The sequence below is a fragment of the Apostichopus japonicus genome, chromosome 19 (genome assembly GCF_037975245.1).
Source record: "Apostichopus japonicus isolate 1M-3 chromosome 19, ASM3797524v1, whole genome shotgun sequence".
Lineage (NCBI taxonomy): Eukaryota > Metazoa > Echinodermata > Holothuroidea > Aspidochirotida > Stichopodidae > Apostichopus > Apostichopus japonicus.
Genome location: NC_092579.1, coordinates 24,675,830 through 24,702,740, shown reverse-complemented (window position 1 = coordinate 24,702,740; position 26,911 = coordinate 24,675,830). Strand labels below are relative to the sequence as shown.

The 26,911-nt window shown below is 42.3% G+C and overlaps 2 protein-coding genes across 2 annotated transcripts in view; both read left to right on the top strand.

Moving 5' to 3' along the window:
- The first annotated feature begins 899 nt into the window (after positions 1–899).
- Positions 900–26,911, top strand: part of LOC139960263 (ankyrin repeat and fibronectin type-III domain-containing protein 1-like) — a 216,172-nt gene continuing 190,160 nt past the window's right edge. Inside the window, exon 1 of the mRNA XM_071958486.1 lies at positions 900–1,091. The gene's annotated coding sequence lies outside the window, so the exon portion shown is untranslated. The remainder of the gene's footprint in view (positions 1,092–26,911) is intronic.
- LOC139960351 (uncharacterized) lies at positions 22,740–26,904 on the top strand. The gene has a single exon (XM_071958657.1). The coding sequence runs from the start codon at positions 22,758–22,760 to the stop codon at positions 24,051–24,053; it is 1,296 nt and encodes a 431-aa protein (XP_071814758.1). The 5' UTR covers positions 22,740–22,757; the 3' UTR covers positions 24,054–26,904.

The window sequence follows — 26,911 nt, the reverse complement described above, 5'->3', positions numbered from 1 at the left end:
TGATGCTTTCCTACTGTATTTTGGCGCTTTCCAGGAGATAGGAGAACAATCTTGCGGATTGATATAGACTCAAGGGCGGCGGAAGCACTTTTAATCTGGGGGGGGGGGGGCACCGACGTCGAAGGGCACTTTGCAGAAATTCGATTGGACTGATGCAGCCTGATATTTAGTACCCTTTATAACTCTTACTGTATTATCTTATTTGCGTATACACATCACTCCATCAACGCCCGCCCCCCCCCCACCCTCAAGGAAAATATGCATACGAGCACTGCAATATCCAATGTGCAAATTGGGAAACAGGGAACAAGTTTTCTTTTGAGACAGAATGAGGTGAAATCATGCTAGTTGCTAATGTAGGAACTTCCGAATTAAAGTTTATTTCTTGTTAATACCTTAACAATTTTTTCCATTCGAAATAGCTTTGAGTTTGACCCTCAGAAATTCATTAAAAGTCAGGGGCGTAGCAAGGATTTGCAAAATTGTATGCACGACTATCTGAGCGGAGCGCCACCATCAGTTGGCGCGGAGCGTACAAGAAAATTTTTGGTTTTACAATGCCCTCAGATGGCCGGAAACGGCCCTTCCCGAGTGTTCATTCTGGTTCCCTGGCCTCTTGCTAACTTGAGACACCTCAATTTTTATGTAGAAAAAGGGCACATTTTTAACCTGAGGAAAAGTGGGGGGCACGTGCCCCCTGTGCCCCCCCGGTTCCGCCGCCCTTGTATAGACTTTAATAGGAGTATGCCACCAGAGCAAATACAAATCATCGAGTTTATTAAACTCGATGATACAATAGCCAGTAAATTGATGGCGCTAGACCGTCACCTGAATCAATTTTGACAATAATGGTGGGAAGATGAATCCATTGATACATTTTTACTGTGTGCATGGAATCAGCGCACCTGAACTGTCAGTGCGTTTCGTACCACGGAGCGTCCTTGGCCACAGAACGGTTTCCAAGGACAATTAAATAGCCTAACGTTAATATAAGGCTGGGCTGAACAGTCGCGGAGTTCATAACCATGTCAAGTTTGTTTGGAATTTCACTTTAGGCCTACAGCAAGTCGATCAGCAAAGCCCACCTCATAGTTAGTATTGACACATTTGAAATGATACTTTTTGGCAACAGCCTTATGTAAGGCCTAGCCTAAGCCTTTTAAGTTTAGTGTCTAACAACTTAACAAGTCTACAGGCCTAGCCTAGGCCCAGTAGGACTAACTTATGTGTGACTAGTGTTAGGCCTAACGTAGACTAGGCTTAAATTCACTGGTTTATGAAATCTACTTCATTCGACCAGGCATCATTAAATTAACCAAGCATATGCAACGGCCTCCAATACAACTAGGGTTTAGAGTTAAGCTCGGTTATATTGAAAAAAAGAGTTTTGTTTCATAATCATCAGTTGACTTAGCCTAGGCTAAAGCCTGGCTAGGCCTACTGTATGTCATGTATACTAAAGTACTAGTAAAGCCTTCGTAATTGACGCACCTTCGTAATTCACACACCCTTCAAATATTACTTGCAATGATACAGCAAGATATCCAAACTTTTTGCAGCAGAGCAGAGTTACATATTTCATGCATTTGGATCCATTTCAGATGTGTGCTGATCAAATTGTGTTTTTTTAAGCTTTTAACACCCGCCCCCCAGGCGTTATTTTTTTTCCTTGGAGGGTTCGGGGCAATTATCATATGTAGGCGTATCCAGACCCTCGCGCAAGTGTGTTATTTGTTAAAAGTTTATAGCTAGTATAGTCAGTATTGCGAAGTTCGGCATACTGCGAAGTTCGGACACCCTAAGAAATACACGATTTCACCATGAAAACCTACAGGAAGAGCCAAAATTCACCAAAAATTACGAAGCTACAGTTATTTTCTCTCCAAAATGACCTGTGTGCAAGAAATTACTTACATATTTGTCAATAAAATGACGAAGATCTATGAAGTCTGTTATAATTACTGAAAGAGCAACTGCGTCACCAATTTTATCACCAGCGCCACACTGTGGGTTGCATGTCCGAACTTCGCAATACTCTAGCACAGAAATACAAGTTCCACAATCACGAAGAATCTTCTTGTAAAACAACGTGAAACAGTTTGCAGGAAAGAAAGTTTGGCCGTGTATCGTACTATAACACAATTCTCCCACCATATGATGTATATTTTCCGGTGATTTAGACCAGAAGATTTAGTTTGGGGGTGTTTTAAGTCTTAAGTGTCCGAACTTCAAAGTCACCATGCTAGTAGTAGTCGTACATACAGTGTGTGCGACGCGATTCACGTTTTGCACACATGTATAAGTTTTCTGCGTTCGTGCAACAATAGAGACCTGTTCGACTGACAATCCTTGCGCCAATCTTCAGCTGGAATCTCGCCCTAGATTAGAGGTAAAGTTACTCAATACAATTGCATAGAATAAAGTTATCCTCTCACCCAGATTTTAGACACAATGTACGGATTTCATCTGTCGTCATCATTGTGCGCGACGGTAATGGTTTGGTTAATGTTAATCTGCTAGCCTACATTACATGTATTTCTAGCTTCACGGTAAACTTTACTGTTACGGTAAACTTTAAAATTATGTACATGGTACTAATATATACTTAAGCCTGCTTTTATGAACTATCAGTCATTCGGTACTTTATGTGCTTTGCAACATTGTTTAATTGTACAAGTGAAAAAATAATTATGTGATATTGAGGGTGACGAAGTGACGATTTGATCGCGCTTTAATTTGTATTTCTTTCACTTATTTTCTTCAATTCTCACTTGGTAATCCTTGGCCAAAAAGCAAACAGCATTACGTGTAAAACTGTACAGCGGAGATCTATTGCTTTGTACAGCGTACATACTGCCGACGTAAACCCGGGCCCACACATGTGTAGTACAGCGATCGATGAGTAACGCGTGTCTATGAGTAACACGCATGCGTGAGGGTTTGGATACGCCTGTATATGATAATTGCCCCTAACCCACCTAGGAAAAAAAATTACGTGCCCCCCAGTTATGGAAATCTTACTCCCTCAAAATAACCAATCTTACCTCAACATGAATCCACTGTTTATTACCACTACTCTCTGGGACCTGAGCTTAGAAGTTAGAGGCTCAAAGTCAGAGCATAGCAAACAACATCCAGAGTCAATGAATGTATATTTACAGTTAGCTTATAATCAATTTAATCAGGGATGTAAGTCTTCCGGATTTTTACGGAAATCCGTTTTTTTTTTTAATTCCAATAAGTCTTCCGTATTTTTACGGAAATCTGTTTTTTTTTTATTCCAATAAAGTTCCACAAAATTGTTCGAATATCAAAGACACAACGCGGCAAACATACCTGGCCCGTTGCAGCAAGCTAACTTCAATTTTCACTCATCGATCACTCAAAATACCATTTCCAGTTTCGCATCATCGCATTGCACTGTACAACATTGTGCCATGTGAATATCGTTGCGTACGTGCGAACTTCAAATCGCTATAGCTCATTTCTGTCGTTGAAAAACCTTGCCTAATTCATGTTGATTGGACTGCTAATTAATATCTTCGTAACTGCTGGTGCTCGAAATAAGTTTTGGAATTAACGCTTGTGATATTTGTGAGCGGCGGAAATCTACGGGATACGCATATGAAAGTCGATATTTGTGATCGCATTCGAATGTGAGACTGTTTTTTATTCCGTAGTTCGCTGCGACGTATTCGTAACTTTGAGCTAGCCTAACATAACGATAGTGTGTAAGTAGTACTGTAAGAACTAGGGGTAGGATGTGTTAGCGCTAATACTTCTAAGCTAGCCTAACATACAGTAACGATAGTGTGTAAGTAGTCAGAGCTATGAGTAGGATGTGTTAGGACGGCATTCACCTGGGGTCTCCGAATATTTTTTCCGGTTTTTTTTTGGGCTGCACTTACATCCCTGTTTAATAATCCTATTCAGCAGTTATTTTCACAATGCTTAAGAGACCACAAATGTGGGAGAATGTCTGCAAGGGCCTATGGATTTCAACTTAAACGAGGGGTGGCTTCCAATTCAACATTTTAACTCCGACTTGGAATCTTTTCAATTTAGAAAGTCATTTCAGATGGGAAAACCGTACAGTACTGTAGATTGCTCTTGGATGAAAAACCCACCTGAGTATGACCTGGTTGGTTATCGAACCAGGAACCTCCTGATTGCAAAGCCTCATTGCTTCAAATGCCACCGCCTTTACCCACTAGGCCACAGCACTGGTATTATCCACGAATGTTTCAATTTCAGGATATGAAAGAACTTGACATGGCAGACATTTTGTGGTCAAATTCTGTTCAATCTTCATTGCGTAGGCACAGAACAATAAATATTTTGAAATCATTACATTCTGAGGAACTACACATATGAAAAATGCATTCAAATGAGTGATTTGGATTTTCCTTGGTAGATATTTGATCAAATCGTAAAGTGCGTCAATTATGAGCCCACCATCCTACCTTCTGATCGTAATAAGGTGGTGATTTTGATTATAACCCTGGCCCAGGTTACTGCTGTGGCCTCTGCAGTACATAAGTTGTGAAAAAATGACATTGCGCTACAGTGTGATGGGTGTTACATATGGATAAGCGCACATTGTTGCAGCATAGATAATGAAGGGTATGAAAAGTTACAACCGCTTAATCCGGTCTGAAGACAAATGGTATTGTCTCAACTTGTTGTCACCTTGCGGCATCTGTTCATAAAGCATTTTTGGTTATGACCCTGCCATTGAATGAGATGTACCTGTAAAACCTGGATACAAATATAGTTGTTCACTGGATACTGACCCTCAATCCCAACACATTCAGGCCACAAACTGTGTCTGGATTTGCCCTTACTGTGGCAATGGAATTAAGCCGAATTCAGTAATAGTTTTGATGCATGATATACTGCTTTGTCTATGAAGAATAATGTTGCCCCTGAGGAACAACTGCTCACCTCCAAACCAAAACTTGTTTCTGGTAATAAAAAGTTTGTAAGTAGTAGATCTCTTTAATTTCTATAAATGTAAATGGCATCAGAGGTAAAAAAACTTTATCTCCAACCTTTCCTTAGTGTTTCTAGTCCTGATGTTGTCTCTCCAAGAGACTACGTACATGATTAACAATTCCATCTCTGATAACAAATTATTTCCTGCTTTTATTGATTACTCTATTATTAGGATTGATCATATATTGTGTGGAGGTGGCACAATGTAAAGTTGCTTTACAAATTTGTCCGACTCTGTAGGGGCTGCGTTTTCTATAAATGGGATGCAGAACTTTGTTGCCCCATGGTAAAGGGACCCAGATGCTCACACTGGGCAAACATTTTTGCTCTGGGATCAATTAATTAAAATCATTGCTAAACATAGAACTAACAGCTAACTTTGCTTCAGTAAATTAACTGGCTTACCAGGCTAAATGAAGATAATGAGGGCTGCCTAACAAATTGTGTTGGCAAACTACTTTACTACCAGAGGTGACAAAACCCTTGACTTACTAATAACAAGCAAAATGCAAGAACAGTACTTAGATACCACCCATCAGTGTTGACCTTTGGTAAATTCTCAGTGGTGCTCAGTTCCATTTTCATTTTGGTGTTACTGTCTCTTTTGATATGTAATTTTGAATTTTTGATGGATAGGAAAGTGCATACAATACATATATGTAACTTGGAGGTGGAGGCAGATCAGGGAAAAGCGAACTTAATTTAATGGTATAGGAAAGTTACTTTTTACATTTCAATTTAAAAAAAAAAAAAAAAAAAATTTTGATGCAAATCACTGTGATATAGAGGTCAGTCAATCTGCCATGCATGCTGCTACATGGTGCAGTTGTTTCAAGTGTCAAACCTGAGCAGAGACAAAGCATGTTGAACAAACCAACCACTCTTCGATTGAACTGTTTTTGGGAGACTAAAGTATGAAACAAGAAATGTTTGTTAGCAAACTTAATTATCCACTGTGCACTGCCAAAAGCTTTGCTAAAATTTGCTATAAGTATCTACATGCCGGAGCACTTGTCAGGTCAGAAGGATACTAGCTTCAAGCAAACTTCCTTAGCATCAATCCAGTGGGATAGATACTTGTACCATGACCTTTCAAAAGTTTTATCTACAAGAGATGAAAGTTTAACAATGGTGCTTCCCAACATATGTACCATCTCTCATTGCAGTTTTCATCAATGAATTTCTGAAATGCCTTAAATCACTTGCAATCTTCCTGATTTTTACACCAGTGTTCCAGTTTATTTCATATTAATAAATAATCAGTAGTAAAGAAATGTAAAGAGTACCTGTAAATGTGTACCACATGAAAGTGTGGGAAATTCAGCAATGAATTTGATAATATAGTTTGCTTGTGATGCTCATTTTAACAGCAGGGCTCAGTTAGAACTACGCATACATGTGCAATATATGTTAAGACTATTGGAATTGTTTCATAAAGTACAGTACTCACACAACAGGGCTGATAATAGTTTTCTTTATCTGACAAAACTGAAAAGTCCTGATGTACAGACTTCTTACTCTTCTTTGCTTATGGTCATTAAATTGTCATGCTTGACTCAAAAGGTGGATGTTTGGTCTAACCCTTATCTACGGTAATCCATTCTCCATATTTCAGCTTTAATCTGCTAGGAGCCAAAGACTGGAAATGAAAATCAGCAAGATGGTGATTTTTGTGGAGGTCAGGTGTCATGTGCTGTCAACAGAGGTCTAAGGCTAAAATGTTAACATGATAACTCAAAAAGGGTATTGTGTGTGAACTCCATATTTTGTATTTGGATGCACCTTATTGTGAGTAGAAGAACCATAGTGCTTTCTGTGGAGGTCAAAGGTCACTTGTCAACAGATATCAAAGTATTAATACCTCTTAATAATGATAACTCAAAAAGTTAAGATCAGGTGACCTTAATTCGGATAAGGATCCAACTAATTGAGTGGAAGATCCTGTTCTTTACTGTGAAGGTCAAAGCTCATTTGAGATCAACAGAGGTCAATGTCTGAAAAGCTTAAGTTGGTAAACACAATACCTCAAAATTGGTATTGGTTTGTTGGACTTTGACACCAACACCAATGTAATCACAATAGTTGTTTCCAAAGTAACTCTTAAATTTAAATGTTCTCAAATACTGTAAAACATGGCAAGGAATTATGAAGCCTGTTGGCTTCTACTGTAGCTAGTCGGACTAAACCTGAAAATTAGAAGTAAATCCATATGAATGCAGCACTGCAGAAAAATTTGAAGTTTTGATGGTTGCTGAATTCACATGATCTGCAAGGATCTTAAACCGATGTGAACCTGTTTCACAAAATTTCATACTTTCTCTTTACTGCAAGTGAATTTTGACATAATTCACAAAAATATAGATCTGTACTAAAATTTTTGGAATATTTGTATTTTGCTCATTAAAGTAGGGTCATTAACTAAACTTCCATTAATTGCTAAGTTCTGTATGGCATATATCATTACGTTTGTCTTCTTCTGGTACCAAAATAATTAAAATTCCATTTCCTACATGTATATCCTCTGTTTAGGCCTCATATCTACAAGATGTTTGAAAATGTATGTCATTTTAATTAATATTGAACATTAATTATTGTCCAATATGCAGTGGCGTAGCCAGCGGGGGGGGGCAGGGGGGGCGGGAGCCCCCCAGTTGAAATGCTCGCCCCCCACTTGCCCCCCCAAATGGAATTTATTGACTGAGAAAAAAACTTGAATGCACACTAAATATGTTGCTGGGCCTATGTGCATATTACCATGGTTTTTGTGCAATTTTTATTCTTTACCTTTTACCTAATTCTCTATCTGCGAAATTGGGTGGCCAAAATAAAAATCACTTCCATGGGAACATTGCCTTGAAAAAGAATTTGACCAAAGCAGCAGCCCAAAAATGCCACTGTCTCTGTATTGTCAAATGTGGAAACGGGTTGGCAATTTCATTAAACGGTCTCCGCGGCACTCACAAGCGGAGGCTACGTTTATGGCAAGCCATATGGGACAAACACTGCATAATATATCCGCGTATAAATTGGAATTTATACGCGTATTAATTGGAATATATACGCGTATATATTATGAGCCAATCATATGGCTTAAATATATCCGCGTATTAATTCGAATATATCCACGTATTAAATAAAATACATATGGAGATTAAGTCCAATATATGCACGGATTAATTAGAATATACATGCGAAAAAACATTTCCGCTCTTGCTGTGTACATATACCAACGATAAATGTTTTGGCGGGCTCGCGAGATCGCTTCAAAAAGCGAAACTTGTACAACACATGTGTATTCGAATTAATACGCGTATATATTCGAATTAATACGCGGATATATTATGCGGTGTTTGTCCCACATGGCTTGCCATATACGTTCAGTTTTATGTTCACATGGTTATCCCTGATCCCTGGATTGTGTTCCGAAATGATTCACACATGAGTGACATGTATGGCAGAATGAATATCACAGTATTTAGAAACAATTTGCATTTTGACTGAAACTTACAAAATGTTTGCTACGCCTACGCGAACAATCGCGATGTGTTTCCTTAGGCACTTGAAAATTTTCCAAAGGGGAGGGGGACAGCCCCTCCCCTTAGACCCCTCCCCCATATCAGTCACGCAATAAATGTCCCCGATTTCAGTCACGAAAATATGGTCACCTTAATTTAGTCTATCTGTAATAGGGCGCGAAATTCGTTGATAAGTTCGCAGACAGTCATCAGAATAGGCGAATTAACCTTCGCTAGACTGTTTGAGTGACCCCTAGAAAGTGCAAAAGAAGGGCCCGAAAGGGGAATGATAACATCTTTTGTTGATTGGGGGGGGGGGTGGTTACACTCCCAGGCAAGTCAGATATCATGCTGATCATCTTTGAATACTGACAGAAAGAGCATAGTCTATTCAGATTTTTAAAGAGAATTATCGAGGACTTTTTCAGTGATCTGTTTTATCGTTAATAATACCTATGTGGAAATAACATAAAACGTCAGCTAACTAGAGTGACCATCTGTACCCTACATTGCTGACACAATACCCGATTTGCCACGGTTTGTCATGCAAACTGTTTGGTATGTCTTTTGTACTAGCTTAGTCTGCCCCACTAATCAGACCCTTCGCCCCCCCCTTTGCCCCCCCAGATGGAAAAGTCTGGCTACGCCACTGCCAATATGACATATCTCATGTCATACAGGACGTGTCCTATGGGACATACTGTACCTACTGTATCTGTACCAGAACTCCAGTTGAGTCTTGAACTAAATACTTGTTTAGTTTACAAACCAGGACTGTAAACTCTACTACGTACAGTAGGTCATACAAGGTTTAAACCTTAGGTTGAATGAACTCCAAAACGCATACATGATGTTGCATGTACAGTCATTAATTAATTTGCTGATGGAAAAATCTGTAGAAGTTGAATGGTCAGGGTGTGATTCAGTCCTTTGCCAAAATATCCTTGTACAATAGTGCGTACTTAAATCACTATTTTTAGACTGTAAAATTCACCTTGAATTGAAATAAAATATTGTATCAATATATATTATAAGAGAAATATTAGGCAGTAGGGCATACAACATGTAACCTTACTGTACTCATACCCCACCAACAACAAATTTATTGGACTCTGATTTGCATTTGTTAGTGAAACCAAATATTGTGGCTTAAGTGTACGTGTATGCAAAAATGAGGGGGGGGGGAAGAAGTGGAGACTGTACAGTTCTATTTTTAAGAGTATGGGCAAGTTGTCGCATGCAACATGCTTTTTTAATGTCCTGTACAAAATGCTGATTTATGGACTCCACTCTTCTAATGAGACATTAATAGGTTTAACTTGCATTCGATTGTAAAATCAAAATGTTGTAAAAAATATAAGGATATATCTGCAGCCACTGCATATAACTTCACTTGAATTTGCAAAATACTCAACAGTCATGTCCCGTATGACATGTCACTTTTTCTTAAATATTTCCCACTAAGAATGTTGAAACGTTAATTGTTATTATAGTCAGTATACCTAGCATACAACATCCCTCCTCACTATCTAAAATATGGAAGAACAAAAGCAAATAAGAACGTGAATTAAATAATCTCTCTGAATTGTCTCGTGCAACACATACGGAATTGCCCATAGTCCCCATACACACGAACGTACTTCTCACATTGCATTGAATGGGATAAAAAAAAGCCTTGTTACAATACAAGGCTTAGACAGTAACTACTTTGTAGTGAAATGCACACAAAATGCACAGAAATTGCTATATATCCTGGAAACTTGACTTAGGCCCTTAGAGCCATTGAATTCAATGTCTGGGCAGAGTTAGCAACACAATTAATTTATGGATGTTAGTGGAATAGATCTGTAAAGGAAGGAGTATGGCTAAGCATATTCATTTTTACTACAGGTTCAAAATTGGTAATGATTGCAATTTTAGTAATATATTTCTGCTATCAAATGTTACTTATCAATAGAGGCAGAGGATGTAATTAATTACTGTAATTTTAGTTCTCAAGCTCACATTTTCTTCTGGTTGCATGTAACTGGTTGGATTGAAGTTAATTGTAGCTATTGCTTTGCTAAGATCTAGAAGAAAGTTATGGCAGGAGAGGACAATCAATGAGTTGGCTATGCACACATCTCTTTTCAATTGCTGTGTGCCCAGCACAACTTGCAGTTTCGTCTACATTTATAGGAAGTCATTAATAGTGACGAGCTATTTGCCTTCGTGACATCATTGAGCTAGGTAAGAACTTTCTTCAGGAGTTTACTGAGCAAATATTTCACACAGATTGCCATGGCAGTATTCTACAGTACAGTACTGTGATAGCATGAGATACTGTGATATAAAAGATTTTCTTATAATAATATACACTCACATAAGGATACAATATGATATTATGGTATAAAAGGAAGAATGGTACCAGTTTTGTACTTTTGTACTATAAGTTGGTGTGCTAGTTTAGAAAGGCCCCAAAGATGTGGGTGGTTTGGGGGATGGGTGCCTTATATTGAGCTGGGGCCCAGAGTGCGGCGCCTTATTATGCCTTGTCCAAGGAAACAAGATTCTGTCTAGTCAAAAACTGATATGCGCACTTGTTTGTTCATGTTTATGTGACACAGTTATTTGCAAACATGGCCAGACAGTATCATACTGGAAGGGAATAAATATCTGAATTATCTTATATTTTGATGCAAATTAGATGATACTGATGTTTACTCCAGGATATATATACAGTATGACAGTAATGTTAAACTTCAGTTCTATTTGACTTGTAGACTGTATTGTTATGAATTTTTTAAGAACCAATCTTATTCATTTTACCACCTTCTATACTCAGAGCTGTGCTTAATTATTCTGTGGTATTTTTTATTTAAGCATTAATATTAAGTGTTAATTAATTGTTATTCATCTTCTTGTTTTTTTTTGGGGGGGAGGGGATGAAATTATGTAGAGTGTTAAAGCATTTTGCTAATATGTCTGGCTAATTTTTGTGGCTTTTTTTTGGAGAAACAAACCCCATGTACACACAACTCTGTCTTTGGAAAACATAACAAAAAATATTTTTGAATGAACACTTTCTTTTCAAAAAACCACAACCTCTTCCGAAACATTTGTTTGTGTGCAAGTGCGCTGAACATATATTCTCCTGCAGATGGTGGGAAACCCCGAGAGCGAAAAAGTCTTTGCAGGTGCTACTTACAATTGTTAATCCAAAGCCTGCAACTTTTTTCGTCAATTTGATGACTGGGAAACGTGAAGAAACTCAGAAGTGTTTTTGCAACCTCCTAATTCGTTGGTATTCAATTCGTTGGTGTTCTGATAGTAACAGTATGACAGAGTGTCGAATCGGCGTAGTGTTAGTGCTGAAGTGAATATCTTCAACCAACAGTCACGTGAGCGCTTAGGATTTTTTTGCGAAAAGAGCAAATTCCTTGACCAAAAGTTTGATCAAGTTTTACCGAGTCCCAAGGAAAATAATACAATGTGCCATACATCAACAGTGTATAAATTTAAGAAATTTCAAGTGGTTGTCCCCAGGACAACCAGCTCACCAATTTTTGGTTGTCCTGCTGAAATTTTGGTCGTCCTGCAGTGGAAACATGTAAAGTAGGTTATATGTTTTTGGGATGGCCAAAGGTACTCCAATAAGGAGAAGAAGATACATTTCATTCAACTTCATCACTTTATTTACAACATCTTCTAACTTAGAGCCCCATATTGAAGACAGGGAAGTTGAGGGAACTTGGCAAATTAGTCTAACACAATGGACAGAGAAAGAGAGATATGGAGGGGACATTCAAAGAGAATATCTGAGTTTGTTATAAACTGTTCCCTTGAAAATAAATAAATAACCAGTGTTGGAAAATCTTGTTCAATTGCCCGCGAACACACTGCCGATTTCCCGCCGTAGTTCGCGCAGCGAACACAACAAGCATGCGTAGCGTGTCAGCATAATGGCGTGGGGTCCAGGGGCTGCCTTAGTTCCCTGGTGGGGTCAAGGGGTGGAACCCCTTATGGGGGTCCAGGGGAAATTTTTGGTATTTTTGCGTGTCTGGCGATAAAAAATTCGCAGCTGGGGATGCAAAATACTGACAACTTTTTTAATTTATATTGTTACGAAACTGATGAAAATTTTCAGCAAAGCCCCGTTTCTAGACTGCCTAACAATGAATAGCCTGCACTAGATACTGTACATTCATCAATTTACAACTGCAGTGTTTAACCCTACTTAAATACTACGGTAGGCTACATGTGCTGAATTTTCCCAGGTACCTTGCCAAACAACTGTGAGCTCTTCCCCTGTCTAACACCTGTTTGTTAATATTTTTTGGCACGTTTCCAAGGAACGTTTCATGGACTAGAATTACAGTAAGTAGGTCAGTCAGTAAAGGATCGGTAAAGTTATGCGAATTATTATCTTAGACGTTCCAGGAAAGTAGGTAAAATATCCCTGTAACAGTACGGTCAGTAAAACACACCACAAGCCAACTGACTCCTACGCATGAACAAAACAATATATTCCCCATGATACACGAGGCACAGTCCATACCATACACGAACAGCACGATATCAAGGCCCCTACAGTAGCTATGGCCATCTTTATGAAAGTAAACCTTGTAATCACATGGTTTAGGCCACTTGGCATGATTAACTAAATGCATTAATATTGTTTTCATGTTCTTGTAGAATACGTTAACTTCGCAATATACAATTAGTTGCATTTTTGTAGTTACGTAACCGATGAGGTGGTTAGGCTATTTGCTATACACTTAACTATGGTAGGATATTATTTTGCCCCGTATTTTGGGAAATTCTAGAAAATACTTTCTTTTCCTCCCACTTAACACCAGATGTGGTCTTACGGTTTATTCATAAATGGGTGTACTAGAGCCTTGTTTACATGATATTAGTTGCATTTAGCACAATATGCCAGTTTCGCGTGAATATTTCAAAAGTTTTTTGCTCGATCTCTCTTAAAATTTGAAAGGTGTTCCAACTTACTTTCGTACACAATTGGTAATTTCTCTACTGAGTTTTTTCTATACAGTCAAGTGAATACGTTGTGCATTGAGTATAAACTTATCACGAATGCAAAAAAGTGCATCATAGTACTGGCCAAATGTTTACTATTGTATAGTGTGTACATGCGGTCAGCGTTACCAGCGACAGTTGACGAAAAAACGCTAGATTTGGGAAAATAAAACCCCAGAAAACGCTAAATGGTAGTTTCCCTTACTTTTGTGTTGTTTCGAGTCAATTTAGCACAGATTCGTAGGATGGATGGTCACCGATCACAAAATAGATTTTGAACAGTTGATTTGAGTGATAGTCTGACCCAGAAAATTTGAAAAAATATGGAAAATTTTCGGTAGGAAATTCCAAAGATTAGGCAAAAATACTCAAAATAAATTTGGATGGGTCTCCAAGTAAGAATTTGGTCTAAAAATTCTGAAAAATGGTCTATTTTTGGTAAATTTAACTAGTTTTAGGCAAAAAATGCTAGAATTACCAAAATTAGAAAAAAGGTATTCTAGAACCCCAGAAAAGACTAAAAACGAGCTAGATCTAGTGTAAAAACGCCAACGCTGCATGCGGTAGTCACGTAGCAGTGTGGATGGATGGGCGGGGTCTTTGCCCGTGGGGGTAAACCTGAACTCTGATTGGCCTTTGTTGACAAACGAACGGAACAGAAAATACCATGAATCTTGAACTGAGTGGTTCATGTCAATGTGAGGGCTTGGCCTTCCACAGGCTAATAGAACGTGCGTATACGTCTACTTATATTATTTAGATGAAGGTGGAGTTTGGAATAAGTTTCTTCTTATGTGAAATGTTATTTTACGTTTTTGGTTTCACGCTTGTTTCCGTGTCTTTTTCCGTTTGTTTCACGGAACATTAACCAGCCTTTTCGAAAGTTTTTGGTTGTCCGCCCGGCAACCAGTAATTCACGATTTGACAAGTTTTGGTTGCCCGGCAGGTGAATTGGTCGTCTCGGACGACCGCTAAATTTACACACTGATCAATGGAAAGGACAATGTAAATATTCAATGTAATAATATATTTGAACAGATTAGAGGATGTACAAAACCACCAGCTATCCCTTTTAAAGCAAATCTAAAAGAACTCCCAATTTTACAACATTTACTTCCCTCCTCGGAGAGCTTGCTTACCTGTCTCCTCACAACCTTAGCACCTCATTCTACTGTGCCTATAAAGTCCTGGTAATACTTTAACACTGTGTGCCCTTTATATCCAGACGCCCCCCCCCAGTCACTGGATTTTCTTGTGGAAAAGTTTTCCCTTGAATTTCGTCTTTGTTTTTTTGCAATCGTTAGAAGTTTCTTGGAGTGTTTGCAGCCTTTCTACAGCCCAATAAGTATCCTTTTTACTGAAAGAGGGGGTTTTTGGGGACTGTTTTTCGTAGAGCGTTTCTGCCCTTAGTTTTTTGCGGGGGTAGCAGTTCCGCATACTGCATAGTTTTTCCCGCCACTATTCCTTCCCCATGCTAAAGGCATTTCGTTGTATTTTTATGTTTCATTTGCATGTTTACTTGACTTTTCCTTCGCTATTTCTGTATCGCCTATTTATCTCTTGTGTTCTTTTTCAACCCTAGTGAGTCCCTAGTGGGTGCATTGCTAAGTAACGTTATGTATCTCTACTCATTAGCTTACTTCCCTCCCCTTGTTTATCTCCCGTTCTCTTGTTAGTTTATGTTGTTTTGTTAAACCTTAAGAAGTAGTCTTTCATTAATTCAGGGTTTTTCATTATGTTTCGTAACCAGCTAAAATGCATTAACTGTTCGATGTTGAGACCAGCGAGGGCCTGAAGTGTAGATCTTGCACCAGACGGGGCCCTTGCCTGGTCTGTAATAAGTTTTCCCCAGGAAATAGACAGCTGGTTGATGGGCCTACAAAATAAACTCCAAGACAAGTTGGATTTAATTCCAACCCCATCGGTATCCCAGGACAAGGGACTATAGGAGAGACGGGAGATGGAGAGGAAGAGGAGGGAGAAGTGGTGACAGAGGTAGGGAAAGGTGGCCCAGAGAGGGCGGAAGGAGAGAGGTGGAGAGACAGAGGGAGTACACCCCATGGCCCGGGAAACGTCAGGTATGATTACGGCCAAAGGGAAGGGCAGGAGCAAGGGCAAGGCTCCCGCCAAGAAGAGACCGCCTAACAAGAAGCTTGGCGTGACCAGACTTGAGAGATGGTCTCAGTCCAGATCACAGCAAGAGAGAACCACAGAGGAACGTGGGCAGCAGGCTCCGGAGAGCTCGGTTCCGAAAGAGACCACGACCGAGGGGTCGTTAAGACAAAGACCACCATGCCTGTCAATGCGACCTGTCATGACAGGTTTGAGGCCATCGACAACAAACGAAGGTGGACTGCCTACCCAGCCAAAGCGGACAAGGCAGTCAGGTTTCCAGACGATGCCTGGAGGGCTTTGTTTAAGTGCCCAACCATTCCCCAGGAGGCCAAAGAAAAGCTTAAGGCAGAACAAGGTGCCTCATCCTCTCATGTGTTCAGGGCTCCAGCCCGAAGGAAGTTGGAGGAACTTCTTGTGGATGTAGACATGGCGGCCTGGTCAGGCATGAAGTTTGCCTTCGTCTTGATGCAATCAAGTATTGATGAGGCACCACCAACAGCTCCCAGAGGACGAAAACCAGGTGTCCAGAAATGAAGCTGGTCAGCTCCTGCTACTACTGGGACCCCTGGTCCGACTCGCATACTACCAGTTTGCGAGAGTTGCTACCCGCTCTGTCAAAACCCATAGAGAATATTGTCTCCCCCAGGCAAGGAACAGGATGCTCCCACTACCATCCCAGGGGAAAGTCCTCTTCGCTGGCAATTTCCAGCAGAAGTTGAAGGAAGATAGACCCTGGGGAAGTCAGAATTCCGATCTGCGGGGAGACAAAAGTGGAGACCCTGCCGCCCGAGGGAGAACAGTCCGAGCTGAGGAGGGAGACCATCAAGCAGAGGAGCTCCGAGAGGCAGAAGCCAGGGTCAGCAAACCGCCAGACCCGTCCCTGGGAGTCTAGAGGAACAGGCAGAGGCCTGGCACCTACTAGCCGACGAGACAACACTCTTCCACCCGACCGTCGTTCACTGCCCAGCCCTAGGGGTGCCTTCCTCACCTCGGCAATTCGCCAGGTGGCGGGGGGGGGGGAACTGCAAACTTCACCCAGCAATGGGAATTCACAGTCGGGGACAAGTGGGTGTTGGACACAATCAACATGGTTACAAAATAGAATTCTCCTCCAGCCTGCCATTCGGGGGCGGAGGAGACAGACGCCTACACCCACAGACCCCATCTAACTCTAGAGGGGGAGATTTTGGCTCTGCTGGCCAAACAGGTACCAGGAGGGACGGAACCGCTCTTCTGGTCCTCATTCTTTCTTACATAAAAACAGGTCTATACCTGGCATCCCATTCTAAATCTAAAACCCCTGAACTCAAAATATATCAGGCCAAAACATTTCCGCTTGTAATCCTTGAACCTAGTTTTACCCGAGCTCAGAAAGGGCATGTGGGCGGCAACCGTAGACATACGGGAACTTGTTTACCTTCACATTCTGGTGCACAAAAATCACAGACAGTTCCTGACGTTCCGGTTTGCAGAACAGTACTACCAGTTTAGGGCACTTCCATTCGGCCTGTCCACAGAGCTTTCATGAGAGTGGCGGGAGCTGTGGTCTTCTACCTCAGAAGGATAGGAGTAACCCTCTATGTCTATCTCGACGACTGGCTAGTGGTACAAGGGACGAAATAACTGGGTTCACATAGCAATTTGCTACCCAAGAATTGCCAGTTGCTAATCAATATAACTTTTGATTAGCAAAAGATGCAGAACCTGCTAATGCTAATTGCTGTTTCCAAGAATTGTCGAGCAATTATTGCTAATCAATTCTCTAAAACTATTTCGTCCCTTGTGGTAGGGGGCTTACAGTCAGAAACAGAAGACGTCTGCAATACGCTACAAACTCTCCAAGAACTGGGCTGGATCGCCAACGGAAAAAAGTCCCTACCAACTCCAACCCAGACGATTCAGTTCCTTGGGGCGATATTGGATTTTTCCACCAGGGTTGCCCGACCCTCAGAGGAGAGGATCACTGCGGTCAGGGCGACCACGCAGCAGATCATCTCGCACCAGGAGTCACCAACACTGACGTGGCTCAGAGTCCTGGGGCGCATGGCCAGCTTGGTCGATGTGGTACGATTGTGCAGGTTGTACATGCGACCACTTCAACTTTACCTTCTGAAGTCCACTAACCCCACAAATTCGGACAATACAACACCAATCCACAGGTCCATTATTCACAAGATAAACCTGTCAATCAGGCTTGAGCCAAGGAATACTAAAGGAGTAAATATGTTGCATATATCTGGCTGGAAATTACAGATGCTGCTGTTGGTCAATTATTCTTTGTACGCTAATAGATTTTTTTGTTGTTGTAAGTTTCCTATCAGTTATCAGACAAGGCGTATCTCAGTTGGTTGTTTGTTTACGTTGATGAACATGTTTCCAAATTTAACGTAAACAATTTATCATCTTTGCCGACCTAATCCCCGCTTTTACCAGCGATATTTTTTCAACTTGTACTTGAAAGTGAAGACGGTACATTCTCTTCAATCCTTGAAGAGACATTTTTACCGCCAATTAGACACCACCTGCGAACATTGCTATAGAGCCTTTTGCAATTTGGTACCTTGAACACTTTGTCAGCCACTACTGAATTTATTGGACCAATCATATTGTAATGCAATTTTTTTACAATCTCGGTCATAATGGGGTATACGCCCGGCCCTAATCTCCGAAAATATAACATCTGAATAGCGTGAACGGCGGTAGAGCAATTGATTGTATTTTCTCAGGAGGGGGTATTACAATAACATCTACATTTAGGAAGATTCTAGAGGGCGCTCAGTGTTAAGTTATTACCCTGACTTAATAGGCACAATAGAGCGAGGTGCTATGGTTGTGAGGAGACAGGTAAGCTTGTCACTCGTAAATATCCAAACCAGTTAGTTTTGGAATTGCTAGTCCTGGGGCAAATCTAAACCAATTAGATACATTGTAAGTTTGTTACATTTTCTTAAAGTTTTATCTCATATCTTTCCAAATTCGTTTCAAGGAAATTGGTAACTGTCACTATTAAAGGGGAGGAACTATTGAAACCTGCAGTGCTTTAAAATGGGTTACAATAAGCATATTGCATGACATTGTGCAATTGACTAGAGAAGTCTAATCAAATGGATAAGACTGTCTCCTCTCTTTAACCCCCCAAGTCCAGGGCACACAGTCTTTGAATGTGGGTGGAGTTTGATCATTGGAAAGGTAACTCTTTTACAAATCATTTTCCGATTCAAGATAAGAAAATAAACAAAGCCTTAGTAGAGAAAACTGCAATTTGGGTGTCTCTATGATGAAGCTATAGGAAGGTGATGTTTGTTAGGCTACGCTCATCTTTGAAAGGGAATGAGTGAAAGGAATTGATATGAAAAGGAAACCATGGTTTATGGTTTGTGTTCAAGATGCACAATCATTGACTGTAGTATCATAATAGTGATGTTTGACAACAAGATGGTCACTTAAACCGTAAAACATATCTCCTCAAGGCTCAAACAGTACATAGAAACCTGGCTGTTCATGGCTTCTGTACAGTACTGTAATTACAGTTTACTACCGGGAAATAGGCTACACTTAAATACCAAGCTATGCAAGGGGATCAACTAATGAACTGAATATATCCAAGCTGCCTGTTGCTTGGAGCTAACCTCCTCCTTCTACAGCAAAGTGTAATGCAAACTTGAGCAGTATTTTTACATTTAAACAGCATGTCCTCATTGCATTCACTACAGGCCACCCATTTTCATAATTAAGACTACCTTATCTTAGATCTCATGGAAAGCATACTATAAATGTGTTTCCAATTTCAGTTGCAGGAATTTTTTTTTTTTTCAGTGTTAAACCCATTGTACAATCGTGAACCTGTGGCTACTGGCTACTGCTATACTTTGTGAAAACTGCAGGTGGTACAACTGAAGAATTTTTTGCAAGGTTAAAGTAAAGGTAGCTTTGAGTACTGGATATTCATCTGCATGCAGAAATGGGAAACATATTGCTGGGATTTAAGGGGAAAAAGTCATATTGTAGGTATAGTTAGCTACATTGTTGAGTAGGAACTCACATAATTTCTTTTGAAAATGTCCTCACTGGCAAGTTTACATGTTTAAATGTTGTTTCAATGAACCACTTCATATACAATATCTTAATACTGTAGCTGACTAGTAATTACATTTTCTCCTTGACTTCACTTCAATCTTTAAATTGAAAATGTTGGCATCTGAAGGAGTATCAAAGATTTCCTTGTTGCAAAAGATAAAAAGTTGTTTTATAAGGCTTAATTAAAATTACTGATTCAGTGAGTTCAGGATTAACTAATTATCTGGCTCATGCTGCCTGGGGTATCATGTTGCTCAATACTATAGAGGTTTAGCTGCAGATCTTAACAGGCCAGTCATTGATATTGTTTAACAATAGTGCTACATGCAGGAACAGGAAGTACCCTGTTATTAGCCACTTACCTGTAGGCAGAATATAAAACTGGCAGTGAATAATGAATTCGGAAAGACAACTTACAAAATGCCCCTTCCATTAGATGTTCACTTCATTCTTCATTCAGAACATTTTGTCAATCATCTATCTTGTCTTTTAGCTGCAGATTGGTGCGCAAAAAATATCACTGTTACTCCATTACATTGCCTAAATCAAAGTGCTCTGTTACGCACGATCTCTGTCCCAAGTGCCGTACGTGCACGAGGAGGGACCCCTGCCTAGTGTGTATCAACTTCACCCCCAACCAATGGCTAGACATTGGTACCTGGCTAGCAGGCCAGAGAAGCAAGCTTCAGGATAAACTCGACCTGCTCCCCAACCTCAGTGGTTCCCGAACAACGGGAGACCGAGCACAGTTAGGAGAGGAAGAAGAAAGAGAGGTGTTGGAGAGGGGCCCAGAAGGGGCCGAGGAGGAAGGAGAGAAAGGGAAAGAGAGAGAAAGAGAAGGAGAGAGAGAAAGAGAAAGAGAGAAAGAGAGAGAGAAAGTGCCTCCCACGGTCCCGGCAACGTCCGGGTCAGTCATGACCAAGGGGAAAGGCAAAGACAAGGGCAAGGCTCCGGCCAAGAGAAAAGTGCCCAAGAAAAAGTCCGGCCTCACCGGCCCCGAGAAGGCTTCTCAACCTGGGTCGCAGAGAAATAACCCGCCGGAGAGGCAGGTGTCACGGGTACCGACAAGCCCAACCCGAGCTCCTTCCAGGGCGCACAGCAGAGAGCCAGCGGCCGGAGGGTCGCTGTCCAACCAGAGCCGGTCCCGGACGGGGACCGAGAACCACAGCCATCACGATCCCTAGCTGGGATCCCCGACCGAGAGAGCAGAGGAAGGAATCCCTCACGCAATCCGGCCAGACGGGACCGCACCCGATCACGGTCCCGATCTCCCAGGCGAGGTACCAGGAGGGGATGGTCGCCAGCATCAGACCAGTCTTCCGACTCCTCTGATGATGGATACCGAAGGGCTAAGAGGAGGTATCGACCACACAAACAACGTCACGAGGAAGAGCCCTCGTGGCTAGCCCAATTGACAGGTCTCCTCAAGCCGCTCCTCGAGAGAGAGCAACAGAGAGCCGAGGCAGAAACAGAAGCCGGGAGCCAGAAAGCGGCAACAACGACCACTACGGTCCCGGAACCCCCCCTGGAACCGGAGGCAGTCACCCTCGGAGAGGACACTCTGGACTGCATAGCCTCCGTAAATCTATCGGGTCTGGAGGACAACTCTGACGTCCCCCCGGAGTTCGACCCCCTGGAAGAGGAGTTCCCAGGCATCTTCGAGGAAGAGGAAGCTCCCACGGCGGGAGGCAGTTTACCCCCGGAGCTAACCACGCGGGTGGCAGAAATCTTCCGCAAGCACCTTGGGTTCGAAGACACTCCCGAAGTGACAGCTAAACCGACCCGAGTTTCCAAACTCACAGCCACAGGGGAGACCTCTACCCGTCCGAAATCTACCATTCCAGTCGACGCCTCCTGTTATGACAGGTTCGAGGCTATCGCGGACAAAAAGAGATGGACCGCGTTCCCGGCCAAAGCGGAACGAGCCATCATAGTCCCAGACGAAGCATGGAAAACCCTTTTCAAATGCCCAACCATACCGCAGGAGGCTAGAGAAAAGCTAAGGTTCGAGCAGGGCTCTTCCTCCTCACACATCTTCAAAAATCCTAGCCAGAAGAAGCTAGAGGAGCTCCTAGTTGATGTCGACCTGGCCGCACGCTCCGGAATGAAGTTTACTTCTGTTCTCATGCTGACCGCAGAGGTGCTGATGAGATATCACCAACAACTTCCACAGGACGATACCTACGTGTCCAGAAACGAGGCAGGCCAACTTTGACTACTCCTGGGACCACTTGTGAGACTGGCCTCAGTCAAGGCCAGGAGGGAAAACGTCATCTCCTCCATCCGCTGGCCGTCCGTGGAAGCTAAGGAGAGAATGCTAGCCCTGCCCTCCTTGGGAGACGACCTCTTCGCTGGCAGCTTCCAACAGAAACTTCAGGAGGAAGTCTCACGCAGAGAGATATTAGCCAAATCGGAATTCCGCTCCTCGGAGAGATTCAGGGCAAGACCACACCGCCCAAGAGAATCTAGACCAACCAGAGGAGGCAGAGGAACGTCCCTCAGGACACCCATGAGAGGAACCCCACGGGGCAGATCAAGAGGAACAACTAGCCGACCACCTCGCCCGTGGGGAACACGAGGCTCAGGCAGAAGCCCGGCGACGACCTGACGGGACGGCGACCGCTCCTCCACTAGACCACCGTTTGCCGCCCGGCCCTAGGGGTGCCCACCTCACCACGGCAATGCCGCAGGTGGGGGGGGAGACTTTCACTTTTCACCCAGCAATGGGACACTTTGGGCGGGGACAAGTGGGTATTGGAGACGGTTTCACAAGGGTACAAGATAGAGTTCACCTCCGCCCCGCCCTCCGGGAAGGGGGGAAGACCTCCAATACCCACCGACCCCGTCCAACAAGCAGCACTAGAAGGGGAAGTATCAGCCTTGCTGGCAAAGCGGGCAATTGTAGAGGTGTCGGGAGAGGCGGGACCCCTCTTCCGCTCCTCCCTGTTTCTAACACAAAAACGGGACGGATCTTGGCGCCTGATCTTGAACCTAAAACCCCTCAACCAAAATTACGTAGAACCAAAACGTTTCCGTATGGAGACCCTAAATTTAATCCTACCCCTTCTCAGAAAGGGCATGTGGGCGGCAAGCGTAGACCTACAGGACGCCTACTTACATATACCAATACATCCACGTCACCAGCGGTACCTAGCCTTCCAATACGCCGGAAGGAGATTTACATTCAGGTCACTCCCGTTCGGCCTGTCTACGGCACCAAGAGTCTTCACAAGAGTGGCAGGAACGGTAATCGCCTACCTCAGGAAAGAAGGAGTAACGTTGTACGCCTACCTCGACGACTGGCTCATAGTAGGAGAGTCGAAGTCCAATGCAGCACACAACGTACAGAAAACGGTGCAGATCCTTCAGGAACTGGGTTGGATAATCAATCAAACAAAATCCCAGCTAACACCAACACAGACGATCCAGTTCCTGGGGGCCAGACTAGACTCCACCACAGGCATAGCCAGTCCCTCAGAACAAAGAATAGAGGCAGTCAGAGCGGCCACAGCCCAAATCATATCGTCACAAGAGTCACCCACAGGAATGTGGCTCCGAGCCCTGGGGCTAATATCCAGCCTGGTTGACGTGGTGACATTATGCAGACTACGCATGCGTCCGCTGCAACTCCACCTGCGGAAAACGGCCAACCTGCTAACCCTGGACCAGACAGCGCCGATCGGAAGATGTCACCGCCCATCTACAATGGTGGCACGACACAGACAATTGAGACCAAGGGGTCCCCTTCACCACCAGTCTGCCAAACACATCGGTCACGACGGACGCTTCATTGACAGGGTGGGGAGCCCACTGGAAGAACCTGACAGCCTGGGGGACGTGGTCCACAGCAGAAAAGTCATGGCACATCAACTCAATAGAGATGTTGGCTGTCAAACGGTCCCTAGAGTCGTTCCACGAACACCTGAAAAATACAGTAACCACCGTCTTCATGGACAATACCACCGTGGTAGCGTACATAAACAGACAAGGGGGCACTCACTCCGAGAGGTTATGTCAGCTGACCTGGGAAGTCCTGATGACAGCCAAGGACTCCGGAATGACATTACGAGCGTCCCACATCGCCGGAAAACTAAATGTGATGGCCGATGCTCTGTCCAGAGGACCCAAACGAGTGGGCACTGTCCCAGGAGACATGCAACAGGATCTTCGAAATCTTCGGCAAACCAATGGTGGACCTGTTTGCGACGGCGGAGAACACCAAACTCCAGATCTTTTGCTCCAGACAATTCCACCCCAGGGCGCACCACATCGACGCCATGTCCTTCCCATGGAACAATCTGGAGGCCTACGCCTTCCCGCCGCTCTGCATGATCGGCCAGGTCCTGAGAAAGATCCGCCACTTTTTTGACGTAGTAACGTGTAGGAACCGGTAGTAACTCGTAGTACCTTGTAGTAACTTGCAGTAACCGGTAGTAACTCGTAGTAACGTGTAGTAACTTGTAGTAACTTAGATCCACCTTGAGTTACTGGGGTTTTTAGTGTCGTATACCCCCTTTCTCAATGAAGTAATGTTCTTCTCACTTTGGTTGTCTCGTTACTTACCTGTCTCCTCACCACATCTACACTACGGTGTTCAGGGCGTTGGGCCTAACTTAAGAGTATCTCCTGCTATTTTAGGCCTCTTTGTTAGAGTTAAGGGGTCAGACGTGGACGGGGTCGTAGAGGGTAGTCTCCCTCCCTACTGGGGGGAGTACTCCCCCTCCCGTCGGTAGCGTCAGAATTCGATGTTAGTTCAGGAGTCGAGGGAGTAGCCTTCCTCTTCTGTCTGGGAGGACTACTACTCGACTCCAAGGCAGAGACCACTTTGGAGGGCTTTGGTCTCATGAGAAGGATGGGCAGTGACCTGTGAAGCCGGGTCACAGAGGGTGCACAGTGTTAAAAGGTTACCAGGACATTCTAGGCACGGTAGAATGAGGGTGCTAAGGTTGTGGCGAGACAGGTAAGCTCGTCACTCGTAAATATCCAAACCAGTAAGTTTTGGAGTAAGCATTGGTGAAATTTTCAGTTGCAAAAACTGATCGTCACAGTATTACAGGGCTGGCGACTAGCATTAATTTTTCCAGAAATTCTCATCGCCAGCCGAGAATTGTGGTCGCCAATGCGACCATGGCGACCGTAATTAAAAAGGGTTGAATGCAGATAGCGAACCATTTTACAAGTTCATTTCCATTGAGATTGACAAAAATCAGTTTACAACTGAAACTTGCTTCAAAGTTGTTACGGTAAGTGCTTTCATCATTTTGTGAAATGTTTGTAAGGATAGCCTTGCTGTAACTGGGGTTTGACTTGTCTTGACTTGACTTGACAGTCTTGTTAAGACCCTAGTATGTACAGCCTAGTGTACCTTTCTTTCTCACAAACTATTTTCCCGTATCTATTTGCTGTACTTCTCAGAGAATGCCAGTGGCAATGCTTTAGATTGATACTAGGGTCTTGAACATTTCTCCCAAGCTATCATATGTTTTCGTTTGATTCTGGCACATTTGTTTCAGAATAGAGAAGCCGATCATGTTTGTCAATTGGGCACACTTCCCCCAAAATGTTTATTCAAGCCCTGCCCCCCGCAGTGAACAATCACTTGGCCTTAGATTGGTCTGTACACTATAAGACGGCCGCTAATTGCTGTGGAAGAAACATGATCTCACATGACACGCAATTTCGTAACAATAATATGAATAAACATTTTGTGGTTTGCATAAGTTCATGCCCCTCTTTGGAGAAATGTTCAAGACGTTTGTATCGGACAGATCCTCGGGCATGTAAAAACAGTGGGCAAGCACGTACGTGGTAGGCAGAAACACGGACTCTGAGGCATGTACAATTTGCACGCAAGAAAAAGAGTATTACAAACGACTTGGCCAAGACTAGGGTTTGACTAGCCCAAGAGCCACTCCCCAAAATTTTGAGCTTAGTGCATTTTCTTTTCGCCAAAGTTAAAATTCTACTTACCAATGGCGAGTTGGCTGTCATATTTGTCAAGGCCTGCTAAATAGACTTTGTCAACATGATAAAGTGATTCCCGATACCTTCCTTTATGTTGCCGAGCTATATATGCACAAGTAAATTGCAAATTTGTGAAAAAACAGTATTGGAGTAGTTTATAGTTGTTATGATTTCTTTACATCAATCTGGTAACATTCTACAGTAATTATAAACAAGTTAGGTTGGTACCATCTGCTGTTCAGTTTGATTAGCCTTAGGTTACTGTACATTTTCTTTGAACTTGAATGGAGTTAAATAGGTAACGAATGAGGATGTTTAACTTCAAGTTCGTAACATTTCTATTTGTTCATAAACGGAATAATACTGAAAAGAAATATGTAATTAAAATTTACACTTTGGTAAAGATTGAAGATGGATGGTTTGTCTGAGATACTTTTTGAGATGGATATTTGAGAAGCTATTCTTAGTGCATTTCAAGCCATTAACAGGTGACATGTATGTCAAGGTGGTTAGGCCATTCGCTTAGCACAGTGCTAACTTGGTAGGATGTCATATTTTCATAATTTTTTGAAATTTGTAAAGAAACTCCAGAGGTGATTTGGTACATACAAAAGGATACGTAAGAGCCTTTTTTTACAATGAAAGCAAAATGAACAGAGGAAAATCACAACAATAATTGTTTCAATCATGTATTTTATTGCTGATTTCGTATTTAAACAGGATATTTTCTCTTTTGAAATAATCGGAATAGGAATCGGCCTGATTATGAAAAAAAAAATCGGTAATCGGTATTTTCTGTGTAAGCATAATTGATTGTACACTAGTTGCAAGTTAATATGTTTTCAGAGTTCAGACTATGACCTCTGTCAACCTCATACAACATTTAACCACCAAAGCAAAGAGCATTGTTGCACTCAACAGTGTGGATCCACATTTGTGGTATGAGCAATGTTCAAGCTTTAATTTTGGAGTTAAACAATTTACAATAATATTGTGTTCATTCATACTTAGTAAAGATTCCCAAATCCTATTGGTCCGTTCAGGTCAGCTGACCGTGGTTAATCCTGTGAGTTACGCACGGTAAAATTACTGGGCATCACTTTAATAAATCTTTGGTTATATGTAACCAAAAATGTTTTGTTTTATGATTTTTCCCCACACAAATGGTAGTGTATGAATGAACGGGGTTAATCAACGGTCTAGCGTGCGTTACTCACATGATTAAA